Source organism: Vanellus vanellus (genome assembly GCF_965231255.1).
Source record: "Vanellus vanellus genome assembly, chromosome: 4".
Classification (NCBI taxonomy): Eukaryota; Metazoa; Chordata; class Aves; order Charadriiformes; family Charadriidae; genus Vanellus; species Vanellus vanellus.
The window spans coordinates 62108582-62128825 of NC_138909.1; the positions used below are offsets into that span (position 1 = coordinate 62108582).

General features: G+C 40.5%; 1 protein-coding gene across 8 annotated transcripts in view; it reads right to left on the minus strand.

Moving 5' to 3' along the window:
* KCNIP4 (potassium voltage-gated channel interacting protein 4) overlaps positions 1-20244 on the minus strand; it is a gene marked incomplete at both ends in the record, with an annotated part of 462294 nt that overhangs the window by 16767 nt on the left and 425283 nt on the right. For all 8 annotated transcript variants that reach the window (XM_082482845.1, XM_082482840.1, XM_082482841.1 and 5 more), the window contains one exon: positions 5296-5365. In XM_082482845.1, the coding sequence (XP_082338971.1) occupies positions 5296-5365 (70 nt within the window). The remainder of the gene's footprint in view (positions 1-5295; positions 5366-20244) is intronic.

Below are 20244 nucleotides of genomic sequence, written 5' to 3' on the forward strand. Positions count from 1 at the left end.
CTCAGAAAGCTGCAGCTGAACTCGGGTCTTATGCTCACCCACGGGAGACACAAAATCCTGTCCAGAGAAGCAGGTTCTTGAAGCATGGTATGAGAACTAGGGGCTTAAAAACCTTGGAAAAACTGGCTGTGACTAACTGAAATGGTCAATAAGACTCTGAAAGATGACCTTAAACAAGTGATTCCTTCACTAATTATTTGCATGCTTTTCAAACCTACTGACCAGTGAAGATTGACTCATTTTAGAAACACAAAATATCATGGATATAAATCTCTCAAGCCTCTAAGATTTTGTAAAGATCCATCTTTCCATTTCCACTGAATGCCATCCGAGAGGCACAACCTGCTCCGGGAGTAATATCTTGGGAAGAGATAACTTCTCTGGAGACTGCCCTGTTGATGTGAGGTACGAGCTGCTGGGGTTATGGGAAATCAGCTTTCTTCAGTGTCTTTTCCCTCCCTCAAAACCATGCAAATTAATGTAAGCTGAGGTATTCTTTACTTTTAATACTCATTGCTTTGCTCTTTCCATTTCAAGTATTTACATTAATTTTAGGTTAATTAACACTAACCTCACAAACTTTTAGCAAAGTGAGAAGCGTTATGAAATCCATGTCACCCTTGCAGGACAAAACCCACCCATCACGGAAAACCCTCCAGTGCTACGGTACCTTTTTCTGATTTCTTGGCACTAAACTATTTTATCTTTCACATGTTTATTTGTCACAGCTCAAAATACTGTTTTGAATTTAACTGTGTGATAGTCTTGAGTCACTCACCTGAAATGCCACCCTGACCCCAAGAAACCAAATACACCAAACCTCAAAATTTTGTACTTCACATATTCAGACTTGATATTAGTAAGCAAAGTCTCTGGTCTTACTCAAGAGGTTAATTTCATATGATGTGAAATACTTGTAGCCAGACAAAACCCTGCAAGCTTTAAACTCTGTGTCTGTTAATGCATTTTCAGAGAATGAAAAAAAAAAAAACCACCATGTATCCGTGTATCCAGTCATCAGTGGAATTGCTTAAGCATAGCCTAGCAGATAAATTCCCACTTTAACTGAGAAATGTAAATTTTTTTTACTTCAGTTTATATTTAGGATTCTAATAGGCATATCTTCTATAATCTAGTGAGACTTCTCTGGCACAAAAGAATATACTATGCAAACCATCTTCAAGGAAAAAGCATATTATAGAGGTATAATTACTGTAAACTGAATTTTAAATTCCCATTCTCTTGTCATTCATTTCTTAAAAACGTGTGAAATATTCCTAATTATTTTCTGTAGATTTACAGAAAACACAAAGTTTAACACAAAGGTTTTTTGTTGTTTGTTGCCCATACATGATACAATATATTACGCCTTTTGTATGATGGTATAGGAAAACAAAATCTCTAGTTGAAGAATGTTTTATTTCTAGTAAACCCTTCTGAAAAAAAAAACCCAAACAAAACCAAAAAACAACGGAGGTGTTTTTCAGGGTTGCTTGTTGAGGCAATTACAGTCTGAAATTTTGCCTCAACAAACATGGCAGGATGAGATACACTAGTCTTTTAATTAGAGCTGCTTAATGTGATTTCTCTCTGCTTCACCCCCCTAAATCTTGAACATTAATCATGTTAGACAAAAGCTTGACTTTTTAGATAAAATACATTTTCTTTTCAGCGATTGGATATCATAACTAGTAGGCTAAATTGATATTTTGACAAGTTGAGACAGGAACAGATATTAGATCAGAATTCCTTTGAAATACACCATTAAAACATTTGAAAAATCAGAGGCAAAAAAATGGTAGTCATTATACATCTGAGAGCATGCTTTATTAAACCATGAACATAATCTGCTCTGTTCATAACTGAGGAGGAGTGTAATAATTATTCAGTGTCTGGTTTCTCATCTACAACCTGCCCGTCTGAAGAACAAATCCAAGTAATATTTCAGGCGATCCACTGCATGAACGCCGGGGGCCTATTAATTCACCTGTATTTCTAAAAAGAAGTAACTGGAGTGCCTTTCCAGCATGGAAAGCTTTTTACAAAGCTACTTCAGCCTTTTAAAATACATTGATTTTACTGCAGATCTGTGTCATCTCCTTTGTTACTCTTACTGTGGCTCCCTTATTCTCTTTCTACTCCTCCTGTCCCTTGTCCTAGATAGTCTTGAAAGTCGCTTGATGAAATCACTCGCTGGATGACTTTGGAAAATGACTTTTTGGTGATTGCTTAGTCACCTTGAAGCTTAAAATCTGACATAACTTCATTCTGTTTGCTCAGATATGAACTCTTATAATGATACACCATGTTGTATCTGGTTTTGCATTACATAGACAATTGGGGCACAGATCTCCATGTGCAACACATGTTTTAATGTGGGGACAACTTTCAAACTTTTTTTTTGCTCTTTAATATTCAGACATACATAAAAGCAATCTTTTAAGCACAACTGAAATATAAAGACCTCAGCTGCACACAGTATTTTGGCAATACATTCAAAGATTTAAGTCTTAACTGGACACTTAAATATGATTATCTCACCCTGTTGTTAGCAAGCAGGGATATGCAAATACAGACAGTTAACTGGGCTTTGAAGATACCTTGGGTAATGTGAGGAAGAAAGAAGAGACTTTGTCTGCCATACCTCTCAGAAAATGGCATAAGTCAACACAGGCACCTACAAAACAGCACAAAACCTACACAAAACATCTCAGGTCTCAGTGGCCCTACAGAACTGAAAGGATTACTCATGTGAGCTGTTACTCTTCCAGGGAGATTCAGCTCTTCTGCTGTTTCCGCTGAATATTTTTCCTGAAATTCTGAGGAATACTACATAGGCCTTTCACATTTGTTTGTGCTGTCTTTATGTACTGCTTAGGCCGCACGCTGTTGCATGGAGGCCACGGAGGATGGGGAGGGAAGGGGACAGCTGCTGGTGGTCACTTCTCGGTGCTCTTCACTGAAATCTCTGAAACGGCTCTATTGAGAAAGCTAGAAATGCTCCAACTAGTACACAACATCTGTTACTCATAAGTGAATTATCTAGATTCTATACTTTTCTACCATGCTAAAAATCTAACTTTTTACCGTATTCTAAGTTAAAATTTTAAGTTAAAAGAAGCAAGAAGAAAAAGCATAATTTTTTTTCAGAAGAGTGTAGCCCCCTTGTTGCAGGTAGAGTAATGGCGTTGTTGAAATTGCAGCGAATAGTGTAACTGTGTGCCCCCGGAATGCAACATTGCCATTGCTACTAAGAAGGCCCAAGTTTTATAGGGAGCTTGCCCCAGGATGGAGGCTCCTCAGCTTGCAGCTTTATTTCCCGCGGTTTAGCTGTGACAGCAGTCTCTCCAACTGATCAGGTTTCTAAGGCTGATTGTTTTTACTTCTGTGGTGCAGCTATAGCTTTATACAGGTAGCAGAAAGAAGCAGTTATTCTACGTAGAAGTAGATATGTATGCCTCTAACATAATGATGCGTTGGAGAGAAGAACTTTTTGCCTCGTTTGTTTGCAGCGGCCTCGAGCAGCGGAAAGATGGGATGCAGCGCAGAGGAGAGCAGGTGTGGGATGAGAGGGGATGGGGCACAGGCTGGCATTGGAGACCCCACAGCTATAAACAACTCACCAAGGGTCAGTTAAAGAAATGCGGGTGTGGAGCTGGACAAAACTGGGTTTAGGGGTAGGAAAGAGATCAAAGAACTAGTATCTAACACATGTAAAAGGTACCACTTGCAATAGATTTGGGTGTAACGTAGAGCTGCAAACCAACGGAGAAAACGAACAGCGTAAAAATGTGTTAGCAAATATGTCGAAATGACCCCAGGTAAATCCCAGAGCAGGGAAGAGGAAAGCACCAACATGAACATCCCATTCCTCCTGGGAAGGACTCCAGATGCCGACAACCCACTGCAGTCCCCACCTCCTCTCCCAAATGATGCAACTGCCCTAAAGGCCCAGAGGACCAGTAGAAGGATGAGAGCATTAGCACCAGGAGAAGGGTAGGAACTAAGAATTGTGTATATGAAATAATAATAATAATAATAATAATAATAATAATAATAATAATAATAATAATAAATTAATGTTATTTCCTTTCTGTAACAACTAAGTCTGGACTAATAGAGATTAAGCTTTTAAATTAGATTTATTCCCTCACTAGGTTTTAGCTTTACTTGTATAAAAGGTGAGATTTCTCTTTGCCCATAAACAATTTTAAGTGTAACAATAGGAAATACTTTTTTTAAAAAAAGTTATTATTTTAAGTGTAGTAAAGGTGTAGTAAATCACATGCAAAGAATTATTTGCACTAGCCAGAGTAACTAAAAAATATAATATCTGAAACTGTAATTGTTACGCTGGTTTAAAAGCTTAGATACAGAAATAATCAGTAGGCGGGTCAACTTTTTTAGCCTTTTGTTCTTCCCTATTGAGTGTGCCTACTCATTAAGGATTTCTGTGATGGTAATCTACACTGAATGCTGCTCTTTACCTTCTAGGTCTTTATTCAAAATAAAACTAATTGGGAGATGTTTTGTTCCTACCAATTACATGTGCTTTTTTAAAAATACAATTGAAAAGAAAGAGGTATGAACAGTCCCAGGGAAACATGCAAATCTCAAGAGCTGTGGGAGAAGATGAAGAGACAGCATTGAAGAGCTATTGGAGAATATGAAGAGGAAGGTTTGAATAGTAAAAGCAAGAGGCAGAAAAGAGAGGAAAACAATGCAAACTTAAAGAAAATCCAAGGTTCAAGGCAAAAAACTATTATACTTTTTTGTGTTACCTTCATTACACTAAAAGATAATGAAGATAAAGAAATTAATGAAACCCCTGGAAATTAATTAATTGAAAGTAAGGGTAGCAAAAAAAGCCCTCATTTAAGTAGAGAAACCTCACAGAAGTCAAGAGGGTTTTACCATTGATATCAGAGGGTAATCTTAGTGCCTCCTGCAGTTTTCATTCCCACTATGAAAGGTTTTGTGGACTAAAAGGGAACGGGGAAGACTGTAGGAAGTTTGAAAGGAAATAATCTACTCAGAGAAACCTGGTTTTCAGAGATAGGCATGCACAGGTGGTAACATAACAGGATACTGACTTCTTGTAGTTATGATTGCATTTGATTCAGAAATATATACTTCAAAATGTGTCCAGCCATCAATAAGTACCCCATGAGTTCAGACAGAGATTGAGACAACAATCTCATTAATTCGAACAACAGGCTCTTTTGTCAGACTTAGACACTAACAAACATAACTCACTGTACACTGTAGTAGCAATTATGTCTGCCAAGTACTCACCTCCTTGTGGAAAGAACTGAGAGTAAATCTCTTTGAAGGTTTCTTCGTTGACAACACCACTGGGGCATTCCTGAATAAAGTAAAAGACAAGAAATGAATAGCATCCAATCTGGTTGAGCCAAATCATGCGTTCATGAGACCACACAGAACACGTATGCGATTCTGAATTTAACATGTGTGATTTTGCACTTTCAACCAAACATTAATGCATTAAATGTGTATCACTTTGAAGTTTCTTCCTAAGGAGTTCTCATGGCACAAAAATTTCTTCTATGCCATATATCTAAACTTCAGTCTTGTGGACCAGAGTGACAGACGTGAGCAGCGACCGCCCTGCTGCAGTGCACAGAGCTACCGGTGTTGCTGCGGGCCACGGGTGGTCGCTCCCGCAGCCGCTAGCAGCACTTGACCAAGCGGGAATGGGAACTGCATTTGCAGTTGGTTATTAATGATACAACATCCAGTCATAATCCACCTGAAGAGCAATATTCAATTAGCTCAAAAGACCCTGCCACAGAAGATCTTGTGCAAACCTTGCAGATCTTTCTGCAGCTTTACATCTTGCTCATAAACTGAAACATGTAAGAAAGAATAAGCAGAAAGTGTCAGAGCAGGGCGATTACAGAGAAAATGAAAGCAAGTAGAAGGAGAAGAAAAGAGAGGATTAGAGAAGTGACTTAACAAAAATGACTTGCGTAAAGAGGTAGGAAAAGCAGAAGGAATACCGTATTGTTTACTAAGTCATGCATAGAAATCAAAGACCAAACAGCTGAGTTCTAGCCCTGAATTTGCCAGGCTGAGCAGATGACGTTGGGCAACACACTTAATTTCTTTGTGCCTTAATTCCTTCTTTAACAGAGAGGGTGATAAAAGCCTGGCAAGCTATTCAAAAGGTAAGTATGTCTTGAAACAAAGGTAAGCAAGAAAAGACAAATTAAGTGGGAGATGTCCCTGTCTATGGCAGGGGGGTTGGAACTTGATGATCTTCAAGGTCCTTTCCAACCTAAACCATTCAGTGATTCTATGATTCTAAGTGTTAAGTTTCCTACATTTATTTTTGTCCATTGTTATGCTATTCGGACTGATGGGTCAAACTGATGGGTGCTCCTCGTCCTAAACTGGGGAAAGGAAATAGCTTTAAATGATGATAAAGAACAGTGTAACATCTTTTACCAGTGTAATAACAGCTTTTCCTGTGAGAGCAAATGATATTTCTATTAGATCAAATAAGGAACAATGAGATATTTATAGTCCTGACAGCTTCTGCTAAGAAATATATACTATAGTCTTGCTAATTGAGATACGAATGCACCACCTGAAAAAGGCATGTCAGATCTGGTGATCTACGATTATTTTGATATATGTCACATTCTCAGCCAAAATCAGCTCTTCACCATGACTAAACATGTGCAAACGCACAATAAGAAACAATTCTGTTTGATCAGAATAGACAGACAGAGAGCGGTCACGGAGACAGAAGTAGAAAATTATTTGTTCCTGGTCACAGAGGCTGTCACTGGTGAAGCACAGGTCTCTGTAAGACCAGATACATACTGACTGCTGGGCCACGCTGCCTTTCAAACTGAAGCCTTGGGGAATGGGGGGAACAGTGAAATGCATCTAGCATCTCTACCCTTCTTCAGGTAAGGAGCAACCTGTTAATTGAGGCGGCATCTCCCTGCCTGTCATGTATTTGGGATTGAGGGCATTCTAAAAGATCTCTCTCTGCTTTACCAGCTTCTGACTGGAGTCAGGTGGTCTAGGGTCTCTGTGGTCCCCAGCAGGTTTACTACACTGCTTGTCTTTTTATGTGAAGCCTTTTGGAGTTGGGTAAGTGCATGCAAAAGAGCAGCATTTTTACTTTCACTGTACTTTACAATAACGATAACATCATTGAAGTGTTCACATACTCACTGATATAACAATATAGTTATTCAGTGTAGAAAATATAACAAAGGTATTTCACAAGTTCCTCTTTCAAGCATACATTGATATATACTGTATATCATTCCCAGACCTGCTCAAGGAAGAATAATGCAGCCTTCTCCATGAGATGGATGGGAGTGTGAAAAGACAATGCAGTATTTTAGAATTTAGAAAAAGAATCATAGAATGACAGAACCATAGAATTGTCTAGGTTGGAAGGGACTTCGAAGATCATCAAGCCAACCATCAGCCTAACACTGCCAAAGCCATCACTAAACCATGTCCCTAAGCACCATGTCTACCCGTCTTTTAAACACCTCTAGGGATGGCGACTCTACCACTTCCCTGGGCAGCCTGTTCCAATGCTTAACAATGCTTTCAGTGAAGAACCTTTTCCTAATAACCATCCTAAACCTCCCCTGGTCCAACTTCCTTTTGTCCTACCACTTGTTACTAGCAAGAAGAGATTGGCCCCCACCTCTCTACAGCCTCCTTTCAGGTAATCGTAGAGAGCAATTAGTCTCCCCTCAGCCTCCTCTTCTCCAGGCTAAACAACCCCATTTCCCTCAGCCACTCCTCATAAGACTTGTCCTCCAGACCTTTCATCAGCTTCGTTGCCCTTCTCTGGACATGCTCCAGCACCTCTGTGTCATTCTTGTAGTGAGGGGCCCAAACTGAACACAGTACTCGAGGTGGGGTCTCACCAATGCTGAGTACAGGGGAACGATCACTTCCCTAGTCCTGCTCACCACACTATTCGTGATACAGGCCAGGATGCCATTGGCTTTCTTGGCCACCTGGGCACACTGTTGGCTCACATTCAGCCGGCTGTCAAACACCACCCCCAGGTCCTTCTCCACCCGGCAGCTTTCCAGCCATTCTTCCCCAAGCCTGTAGTGCTGTATGGGGTTGTTATGACCTAAGAGCAGGACTCGGCACTTGGTGTTGTTGAACTTCATGCCACTAGCCTTGCCCCATTGATCTAACCTGTCCAGATCTCTCTGTAGAGCTATCCTACCCTTAAGCAGATCATCACTGCTGCCTAACTTAGTGTTGTCTGCATACTGACCGAGGCTGCACTCGATCCCCTTGTCCAGGTCATCGATAAAGATATTAAAGAGAACCGGCTCCAGTACTGAGCCCTGGGGAAAACCACTTGTGACCAGCCACCAACTGGATTTAACTCCATTCACTACCACTCTGGGCACAGCCATCCAGCCAGTTTTTTACCCAGCAAAGAGTACACCCATCCAAGCCATAAGCAGCCAGTTTCTCCAGGAGAATGCTGTGGGAAACCGTGTCGAAGGCTTTACTGAAGTCCAAGTAAATAGCATCTGCAGCTTTTCCCTCATTCACTAAGCGGGTCACCCTGTCATAGAAGGACGTCAGGTTTGTCAAGCGGGACCTGCAGCCTTTCAGGAACCCATGCTGACTGGGACTGATCACCCTGTTCTCCTGCATGTGCTGGTAATGGCACTCAGGATGATCTGTTCCATAACCTTCCCAGGCACCGAGGCCAGACTGACAGGCCTGTCGTTCCCCGGATCCTCTTTCCAGCCCTTCTTGTAGATGGGTGTCACATTTGCTCACCTCCAGTCAACTGAGATGTCCCTGGTTAGCCAAGACTGCTGATAAATGACAGAAAGTGGCTTGGTGAGCACTTCTTCCAGCTCCCTCTCTACCCTTGGGTAGATCCCATCTGGCCCCACAGACTCGTGTATGTCTAAGTGCTGGAGAAGCCATGGTTACTTTCTGTTCTGCATGTATCTTCTTTTCAGTCAAAAAGCTAGGCACATTTTGAGCAAAGTAAAAAGCAAAGCTATATATTTTAATTTGTACAACTCAGATTTTGCATTTTTTTTTTATTTTTTTGAGAAGCTTAATAAATAAGGAATGAAAAAATGTGCATTTAGGTTCACCTAACTCTATGGCTTATTAACATATAAAGCAATTTTTCTACCTTTTCCTTGGATGAGAAAGACATTCAAAATACGTTAATTTTGCAAAGAGTGCTCTCGCCTTTTTTACAGGAAATGCCAGCAACTCCAACTGTGTCAGTCCTTAGTCTGAAGCTGTGAAGAATATGACTCCCATTTCCTGACTGCATTTAAATATTATGATGTTAGAGGGGAATCAAAGGTACTCTGGAAAAATTTGTCTAATGTATTCTTTGTTAGTTCAAAATAAGTTAGCAGCCTGTTTTTGGAGAAATGCATGATCTACATACCTCATTTAAAGGTAGTACTTTTTTCTGTCACTTAATGAACTCCAGCCTCACCATTCTGTTTGAAAGAAACAGTGCTTAAAAAGGTAACCTACTTTCACAGAATTGCATATTATTAGAGCCAGGAATGACCTCTTGAGTTTATCTTGGCTGGCTCGCCGCATTTTCCTTCGCTCTTTACCACAGCATTGCCAATAACACCTTACATTTTCCATCCTTGGAGATCTGTAGTCATGGTGTCGTAAGGACATTCGTTAAAAATCTGCGATGCTGGCCAATTAATCTTATCAGAAATATTTAGTTGAAACTTTTCTTTCTTTAGCTTGGATCTTTCCTCCGAGACTATACAAGACTGTGAACACTTCTTAAATAATTTTAATCTGTATATATATATGTAGCCAATAGCATTTACCTCTAACACTGCTCTTTTCTTGACTCAGAAATCTGGCTTTATTGTGTTTATCAGGAGATTTCTCTAGTTTAGTGAAAGAGATTTAATATTGTAATTGTTAAGTATGCCTCATGGCTTTATGTCAAGTTATTGCTAACTTCTTCCATTGTACCAACTGTAATTAAAAAAATGTTTCTAACCTTTCATTAAACTCTTATAAAAGAAGGGAAAATAATTAAATAGTTTGAAAGAAAAATGTGAGGGTTATTTAAACCTTTTCCTATATTCTTTTTTCCTCCAGCCTTATATAATTTGTTTTGTTTTGTTACAGAAAATTTCTGTTTGATAGTCTTTCAAAAAAAATTGAAAAAAAATTGAATTAATGATGTATTATATTTTCCTTTTGGAGAAAAGTTCATCTTGAGCTGTTTTTCCTGAGTCCAGTCCTCTTCTCTTTAAAGAGAAAATAAGATAAACCAACAGAAAGAAGAGAGAGAGAATAATAAATATCATTCTGCCTTTTGATGATCTCTCTTGCCTGCAGTTTTACTGCTGGGAAATTACACCTCCAGCACATGGTCTTATGAACCACTCCAAAACCTGTAAATTATTTACAAGCTTCATGCTGTCTAAGCTGCCTTTTTTTTCAAAATTTCCAAGAATACTGCAGTAGGTGTATTCTTCTTTACTACCTAATCAACACCCTTTTTAGAGAAGATGCAAACACAAAAAGACACGAAAAAAAAGGAAAAATTCTACCCAAAATCCCACAACCTAAACCCACAGTGGATTTCCACAGCCCGGTCTAGTTCCTAATTTTTCATTTGAGTATAATAGGTCTTTGATCAAAACAGCATGAGAATTTAACAAACGACCTTGATTTAATAACATAATCTAGGCCAAATTGATAATGAAACCTGGGACAACAGACGCCTCATGAAGCTCAAAAAGAACTACAATGTTCTGCGTCTGGGAAGAAATCGTCCCTTGCCCCGGTACCAGCTGTGAAGTAACTGGCTGAATGGCAGCGCTGCCGAAAAAGACGAGGGGTTACAGCGGATGTCAGGCTGAGTATGAGCCAACAATGAATTCTTACTGCGAATAAGATAAACCACCTACCAAGCCAATTAGCGTTAAGGACAGAAAGGTGTGGGTTAGAGACATGAGACAATAGGTTCTGAAGCTTGCAATTTTTTCAGTCTTTAATGCTTGTAAGGTTTAAGAAAATTCACTTTTAATTTTGCGCACTCCCTATTTCCAAAGCTGCATACCTAAGGTTGATTTAAATTCGCTGTACCTAATGTTTGTTCTGATGCCTGTAATTGAAACATAGGCCTTCTTATGACTTTCATATTTGCAGAAAACTGAGCCAAATGATAATTATACAATTCACACAGTTTGCAATACGAGATTAATTTCTCCCACTAAGAAATACAATTAGTGTTTTTGGACTAAACATCTAGTTTTATTCAGAAAAAAACACATGCACTTGGCGTTTAATCAGTGCACATTGTTGTGTATTTAGCCTATATTGGCCTCCCGTGGCAAGACATCGGTGGCTATGTAGTAAAATTACTCAGCAAAATTATCAGCAAATCATTAGTCAATGTTTTATTAGAGAGGATTTTTTTTTAGCGTGGCTACACTAACGTATTATATCAGCAAAGTTTATACCAGGAATGTATCACGTTATTTCTAGGCTTATAACTTTAACCACAAGAGAACTCAGATGATCTGAAAATTCATTTGTTTAAGTATTTAAGCACTACTTAAATTACCTGGAACAAGCCCGGTGATACTCAGTTAACAAATTACTGCTATCTTGAGCCTCCTCCAAAATACAACATGTGTCAAAAGTAGCGCACATAAGACTCTGAGGTACAAACAGTCCCTCTGGGGATGGAAAAGGTAGGGACTCTGGTGAAACGTGTCTAACATGATCTAACTATGCCTCGGAAGAAGGAGGAAAAGAGACAACTCTGAAAGCACCCCTTCGTGCCCTGACACAAAGGTTGACACCCTGATATCAACGTGGCATCCGCCCTGAAGACTTTGGCCAGAGCGGGGCTGATCAGGGTTGCGCTGCCGCAGCTGAGCCAAGCAGGTATTTGTCACACAGCTACCAGGCTCGATCCAAAAAGAACTAGCCTTATAAGCCTTACCAACAGCCACTTTCAAAACCTATGTCTAGATCTCCGACCCTCAGCAGCCTCTCTGTTTCGCCAATTCATGTCAGGTAACAGCGTTCTCGCCTCCCGGTGTGGCTGCTCAGGAAACGGCTCTGTAGCCACAGGCTGATTGCAGCCAGGAGGGTAAGCGGTTACAAAAGCAGAAGGGTGATGGTGGGAGGAGCAAAGACAAACAGAAGAAGTTCTCTCAAACAAGCAGCATTACATTAAAAAAACGTCTGGCTTTGTTGAAATGAAGAATGTGATTCTAAGTGTTGTTATGATTGAGCTGCTGGGTCATTAAAAATGCATATATCTCATGTTTAGATGGGATAATTGGCTGAGCAGGGGTAGTAAATTTATACTGCACGAAGTTAACACTGCAGAAAAAAAAATAAAAAGTGGAATTGACATAAAAGCCAAAGGGCAACAATGGCACGGAGATGGAAATTTCAGTGTCAAGGTTTCTGAGGTGTTTAATTTTCCTTCCTTCAGCTGCAAATCCTCAGCAGCTTGTTTCAAATGCCTCCTTTGAGTGCCTGCTGTTCAACGTAATATCCCAGTTTGCAAGCGACACAGGGTAGCCCAAGCTCTTTTTCCCAGATTCATCAACCCATTGGGCTCCTCCAGAGCTGCTCGGTTCTGCCGAAGGATGGATCTTGCTCTCTGTCAATCCTGCACCCATTCCCCTCCACTCCGCAGCGCCCTGGGCATCTTCTCAGTTCCTCTGGCTGCTGCTTTACTCCTGCCTGTCTCTTCTCTTTACCCCTGCACTAGGGCACCTAGCCCTATTTCACGTAGCCTCTTGTTTCCGAGCCCTTGGAAGAAGAGGTCTATCAATGTCCCCTCTGAATCACCACACCTCAAAATCTTTCCCAGATCCTAACCTTTTCTTCCATTTCAGAAGCTCCTTCACAGGCAACCTTTGATCAGGCTATCACCAATATTACCCCATTTGTCAGACATAACAGTCCAAGACCAAACCAAGGTGGCATCAGATAGATGCAAATTTCCCATCAGACAGATCCAAAATCCCAGCTCGCTCTTAAGAGCTAGCACATTCTGTGAAGCGCGTGAAAGAATATCTTCCCTAATATTCTTCTGCATTCTCACTTCGTGTCAAATCTTGCCTTGTGCTGTTTCTGTCGCATAAGTTAGAGAAAGGATGGAAAGAGAGAACCCTTCTCTGGAAAGAAAGCGGGCACCATTGAGGATTGCCAGCATGAGGGAGTGTAAGCGACACCATCATGTTACATTGATATGTTAAATTCTCATGGCAAATCGGAAAACCCAGTGTGCTCTCAGCAACTGCAGCACTTGTGGGCCATGGGAAAGGGGTGATCTTAATTTGGCAAGCAGAAGCAATATTGAAAAATTACTTATTTGGACACTAAATCAAACTACCCAAAGATGATATAAATCAGTGTGTATGCTATTGATGAAAATAGGTTTATTTTGACTAGGTGTTTTATTTAATTGCAAATAATTAATGGTAGTGGATAATGTCTCGATGTGGGTCTGCACATGCAAAATGTTAGCTAGGAGAAGTTTATATCCTAAAATTGTCTAAAAATCTCATAGCCTGCAGACACGGGAAGACGAGTATTCAATGGCTGCTGCCCCTTATTCCTCTAGGGCCCATGCAGAAATTGGCTTTTTACAGCTTTACTATGCCTTATGGCTTGGAAATTTAGCTAATATCCAGCTGACACGGTATAAACCAATTTAGTTGTGTCTGCAGATCGCTGAATGTACTTCAAACAGAGCAGAGAACAAAAACACAGGCTAATACACTTCTAGACTAAACTTGTTTATATTTTATTTATACTTAATAAAACTGTTTATATTTTCTAAGCATGCTACTCCTGGCGGTATCCTGCATTTTGTTAGGTTACGTGGTAAAAGCTTGTCTGGGTACCCACAGAGGAGCACAAAGAGACAATGGCAGGTTGGGGACCCCAACTGATGCCCTGCCCCAGCTGCTCCCAGGACATCCCAGGAGGCATCAGCCCATCAAAAGCCCAGCTCCACAAGCCCAGAGGAGCACAGGAGCACAACCCAAATTAAGGATGGAGAGGAAAGGACACACTGTCCTGACCTGCTCCAGGACTGTCCCTGTAGAGTCTCAGCCCCGGTGTCTGGGCATCAAGATGAATCAACACTTGGACTGACGGAGGTTGCCACCTCAGGGTAGGGGACACATTATGGGATGCAGGGGAAAAGCATTTGGAGGTTGCACAGGATTTATCATGGGATGTTTAGCAGGCAACCAAAGGTGGGGAAAGGGAAGGATTTTGGTGAACTGAGGAGGAACAAGTGTGGGAAAACAGAAAGATAAGGGGATAAAAAGTCCTGGCCACATGTATACGGTTGGCTGGTCAGTTCGCTCAGCTGGCCCTGCCCTGTGCCTGACCAGGGCGGTCTGCCCTCTCTTCTTATTAAGCTCATTCCTGGGTGATGGCTCTATTCTGTGTGTGCACTAGTGTGCATGGGGGTGTGAGTGCAGCAGCTGGGGTCAGACCATGGGTCGGAGGACCCATGTGTCCCTGGTGTAGCAACTGGAGCGCGTGCAGGGGTGTGAGCAAGTGTGTGAGCACTAGCGAAGATCAAGTCGGATGAGCTGGTGAGCAGGTGACCTGACCTGGGAGCCTATGTGTGGGTGGGTCTCTAAGGGTAACACGATGCAGGGGTTGGCTACTGGGGACCAGGGGACTCCTGGCCAACTTTGTATGTGTGCATGAGATGGTCTGCACCAGCATCTGGAGTGGGGCTGCAGCCTTGGAGGCACTCATGCCCAGTTGTCAGCAACTGAGGAACCTGGGATCCAGAAGCAGCTACGGGACATCTGAGCCTGGTGCCTGAGCCCAGCTACTGGAGGGGTCTGCACTGTACATATGTGTACATATATATGTATTTTCACTAGTGGACCTCCACCCTGCTCAACCACAGAGGGGATCAGGATGAGGCCGTTGGTGCTGCCTGTGTTCATGTGACTGCTCTGTGCGTCTGTCTGTGACCTGTGTGGCTGGCCACGTGTATAGGTATGTATGTGATGTACACGTGTTCTATGTGCATGTGCCTACTGGGAATACATCCTCAGCCTCGTTGCTGGTTGAATCTGGGGCCATGGCAACAGCCTTTTCTCTCTCAGGCTGTTGAATCTGGCCTGAGCTTTTCCCCTAATAAATGTAATTATTTCGGGGTTTTTATGTGATAAATTTATATAATTTAATACATAGTGCATTAATTCAGTATTATATTGATTTCACTTAGGAGTACCTTTAGCATTAAGCATATATTTACCGAATACCAACAGGGCTAAGCTCAAGTTTTGACCGACCTTAAAGCTGCATGCTGAGAATAAGTAAGTTTGCAGTTTATTGTAATTTAAACAAACAAATTTATCATTTTGTAACTCATTTCTCTGTAGTAAACACAAATTGATCTTGTCCTTGATATATACATCAGAAATAAATCTCACTGTCTATTTATTTTGAAGTGATTGTGACTGTGATTAACTTTATGTCCTGAAAGTACTCTTAGAATACAAGGTTTATTTTTGATACTGATATTTTCTGTAAAAAAGCAAAACACATATCAGAAGTAATCTTCATGAAAAGGGGCTGGGTGGCATTGCTAGAGTTCAGATCACATTATTGGCCAACATAGCAGGGAAAAAAGCCTTCAGCAGCTAATGAAAGTGAAATTATTTTAGTGGGACTTCAAAGTAGATGGTACAAACAAAATGAGGTTTCTGGGGGAAAGAAGGTTTTGATGTCATTAAAGGAAAAGCAAATGCAGTCTGAAAAATATCTCAAAAGATATGCTTAAAAGAGATGCAATGCACTCGCCTGCGAAGCAGACTCAAAAAACTAAATCAGAGAAAACCTCTCCCTTGAAATATTTGAAATGTGGCTGAACAAAGCACTAGAAATTAAGACTGGGAAAACTAACCTGGGAATAGTTAGATAGTTCAAAAGTTCTTTTTCTTTTCTCATTAATTCCTTTCTCATTAATTAAAAAAAAAAAGACAAACATATTTATGATCCTTTCCTTTTTTTCTTTTCCTTTGCTCTAAATACGTCTAGAAGAAGCAGTAACACAAGATGCGGGGAGAGGAGAGCAGCTCTTTTCCTGCCATAGTTAGATCCCCCCCAAGAGGGCAATGAATTCAGAGAGATTGAACTATAAGCAAAGTATTGTCCATTCGGTATTGGTAAAATTTCCAGGAGTTATTTCTCCTATAGATTAAAAGAAAAAAACCCTACGGCTTTGTAATCTATTATAGACAGTCATTTCTCTGAACAGCGTCTTTGAACTGGCATCTTCTGGAATGCTGTATTGTCGGTATTTGGGCTCCTGCTTTTTAACATCTCTTTTTGAAACTAGATGAATGACAGAATCATTTAATTTCCTTTGTAAAGATTTACCATTCAGCACCTCAACGCATCAGATGGGAGCTTTGAGAAAGGTTTTAGGAAATCAGCGCATGTGTGAGATAATTGCAATGACACAGGAGAGATATCTACTTTGGCTCTTTTGATCAGGCAGTTATATTATTCCCCCACCTCTGTGTTCCTCTTGAGCTTTGCTGTTTGCCTACTATAAAAACCAGCTTATCAAAGGACTGGGAGGATGATGGGCAGGACAGTGCCTCAAACTACTCACAAAGGATGCCAATTGGTTTTATTCTATCTTTAGACCTATCATTTTGGGGTCTGGCCAGGCCTATGATATAATGGAACAAGTCCAGACCTTACCTGCCTTTCTTCTGAAAAGCTGTTGAAGGAGCTGCTGTTAATTACCAAGAAATGTGCAGAGATGGGAAGATGAGGAGAGGCAGGCTGCAGTGGAAGAGATGGGTAAAAGAAAGCTTTGAACACGTGTGTGTTGGATGCTTGGTCATCAGTAGCGGCAACCAAACTTGAGGCTCAAAGGAAAAGTGTTTGTTCTGGGGCTGATCTGTGCAGATGAAACTGTAGAAGTGAGACTTAAAGGAAAATCCACGTCATAACATCTCAGACGAAACACTTTAAACACACTCAGTATAAATAAGAACGTGTCCTTTTTTTCCTTCTGCTAGATAGGGGAGCACCTTCCAATTTTACGTCCTTTTATAAAGGTTTAGTGGCCGGGTTACCAGCTACGCTAGCCAACAAATAGAGCTGCCTTCTTCATGTCACTGCCATAATAGAACATCAGTTAATTTTCTCAGAGAGATAAGACAATTCCTCAGACAACTCAGAAACATGAATTTTTTACTCAAATCAATTTTCATATTCCCTTAAATAATTGAAATCTTTTGCTAACTTTCCTAACGTTTTTAAATTATTTTCTGTATTTATTTTAATTAATGAATTATTAATACCTTACTGGTAAACAAAGAATTTCCAAGCTAATGTAGATCTGGGTATACCAGAGTAACCAGACTTGGACTCAATCAGGAAATTTTTCCCTATTCAAGCATAATTCATGCTCCACAATTATGCTATGTCTATTTAAAGTAGAACACATACAAAGTATAGGACAAAGCGTACTTAAAACACAGTTATAGCTGAAAGAACTTAATGTAATAAATTTAATATAATTTCTGTTCTAAAAAAGCTTCCTGGAGTAAATGAAGATTAATTAGTACATTAGTGAAGCCTTTCCTACTTTGTAGAAGTGCTGAGAGTCCCAGTACATTAATATGTGTAGGACACGTGAAGATACTCAGAGAGTAGAAATTTTAAAAGTCCAAACTACAGGGTACTGTGGGGGTTTTTTATAATTTTTATTTATTACACTGCTTGAAATTACTCTTATGAAAAAAATAATTCTAGGTCCAGCATTAATATTCTTTTCATCTGTGGAATATTATCCCCACTATGTACAACAATATATCTTATATATATATGAATGAGAGTGTTTATAATGACCTATCTCTAGCTTGATGGATTTTCACTCATTTTCTCTAATGAATAACCTGTGTTCAATTCCATTACATTGAAAACCGCTGGTGTTTTTAATTTCAATTATCACTCCTACTTTTCGTGTTATCAGGAAAGGGACAGCCATTAATTCAACCGCCTGTCTATTGAAACTGAATTGGTTCTTGGGGATTTTTTTTCTGATTTGGTTTCTCATCTTATTTTTCTCAGGACTGGGCTATAAAAAAAAGCTTCCACAGCACCTTTTCTTTATTGAAATAGTTCTTGTTTTACAGTTTTAAAAATAACTTCTGTACAATCACATAGAAAGATGCTGTAGCCAAACAGCGATGAATGATGAAATACATTGACCACAGGTATACCTCGGATCAGACTTATTCGATGATTTCAAGAAGGCTGAAATTTCTTCCTAAAACAGCTTGCTATTATTTTCAGTTAATGCAGAATTAAGTCTTATAGATCAGAACATAAAGTAACATACTCTAGTCTTGTGAGCTTGCGAGCGGTGGGAGCTAGTAATGGAGATGAAGAAATATTTTCTTTATTGTTTGTAGAAGCTGTATGGGATGGAAGAAATAGGGAGTAATACAAAAGGAAAGTGTCTTTTCTGAAATGGTTAGGGATGGTTATCTCAGATAGTCTTTTGTCCCAGTCCCTACTCTAAAGCCTTCCTACGTTTATGCCTATTTATGGCTACAGGTGTAAAGCATAAGCAGTTTTAACAGAGGACCTAGAACACAGGGAGCATCCCCAACTGGAGTGCCCTGATTACTGGGTCTAACGGGACATCCTTCCTTTCGATCTTTCCTCCCTGACCTAAAGTATAGTAGAATTACTTCAGCTACAGGCTCACAGGGGCGACATCTCGGGCTGTTACATTATCGCTTCTGTCACAGAAGGTGTAGCCTCTTTTTATAGCACAGTGGCAACAGTCTACATTTCTAGGAATGTTGTGGAAGTCATTGGATTTGATAGCATCAGTCTCCACTGACATCCATTGGTGAAATACACGCAAGAACTCCTTTCAAGCCTTGTCTCATCAGGTAAAACACAAAACTTCTTGCTTCTATTTAGCTACCCGTAGAAGAGTTACGATAACGCTTCCCAACGGCACAGCAAAGATGTACAAGATTTTGAGCCTCCCACTGAAAGATGCTGTAACGAACAAAAGCCTCTTCCCACCCCCTACTTACAGTGGCAGTTTCAGAGGAAAACAAGCAGAAATAAAGGAACTGGCTCACATCCAGCGTGTGTGGCTTCACACAGTAAATAACAATCAACACTTTGGCTGCTTCCACGATGCAGCAGGCGAGGTGCCAGCAACGCTTTTAATCAGCGCCGCTCTTTGTTTAGCAATGCCCACTGACTAGTGTAATTTTTAGTTTCCTATTATTAGCACTGGCAGCAAAACAACAGTAAACAACATGACTGAAGATTTGAACTTAAAAGCTCGCCCCAAAGCTTGACACTTTATGGATGAGTCCCTGGCATCTGAAAGGTGCTTACTGTTTCTGCCCTTACTTGTCGTTACAAGAGGGCATTTTACAATCCTGACTTCACAAATAGGTGGGAGTCATAATTAAATTAAATGTAGCAGAACCCATGCTTCAGATACTGAGCGGTGCAGTTTGCTGTAAGCACTGGCAACGACAAGGTACTGAGCCTCTTGGGAGAAGCCGTATTTTGGCAAGCAGTGCTTCTGTGACTTGCCTTTCCCAAGTTCCCATCAAGTCCCTTCAAATTGACTGAAATCCTAGGTGAGAGGAGGAAGAGCTCCGTGCTGGCAAGCGCTGGGCACTCAGGTGCACTCCCTTAGACCAACTCAAGTGATTCACTTGAGCAGAATGAAGGACATCAGCAGTCCCTAACACCAATATTTGAGTATAGGTCAAATCCCTACTCTAAAACCACGGAGGCCTTTCTTTTGTTTTTCTTGCACAAGGGAGTTAGAATTTAGAAGCTCAGCTGGTGCTTTGGTTTTCCCTAGAAGCTCCTTGTATCCTTAAAGAGTGGAAGATTCACTGAGGAGGAAACTGTACTAACAACCTCCTGCTAAAGATTAGCAGACTGGCACCACCATGATTACTAATATTTTATAGCCATATCTGAAAATAAAAGAGCCTGACTTTAGCACAAGTTATTTATGAAGCAACCTCAGTTTGCCAGGGGTGAAAAAAAAGAACTATATTCTGTCTAAAATGCTGATCTGTTGGGGTTTTTTTTGTGTTTGTCAGTCAACTGGATGGTATTACTAACTCCACCAACTCAAATTTTTGTTTTAATCATGAAGTAAGAACAATGTAAGTTTTG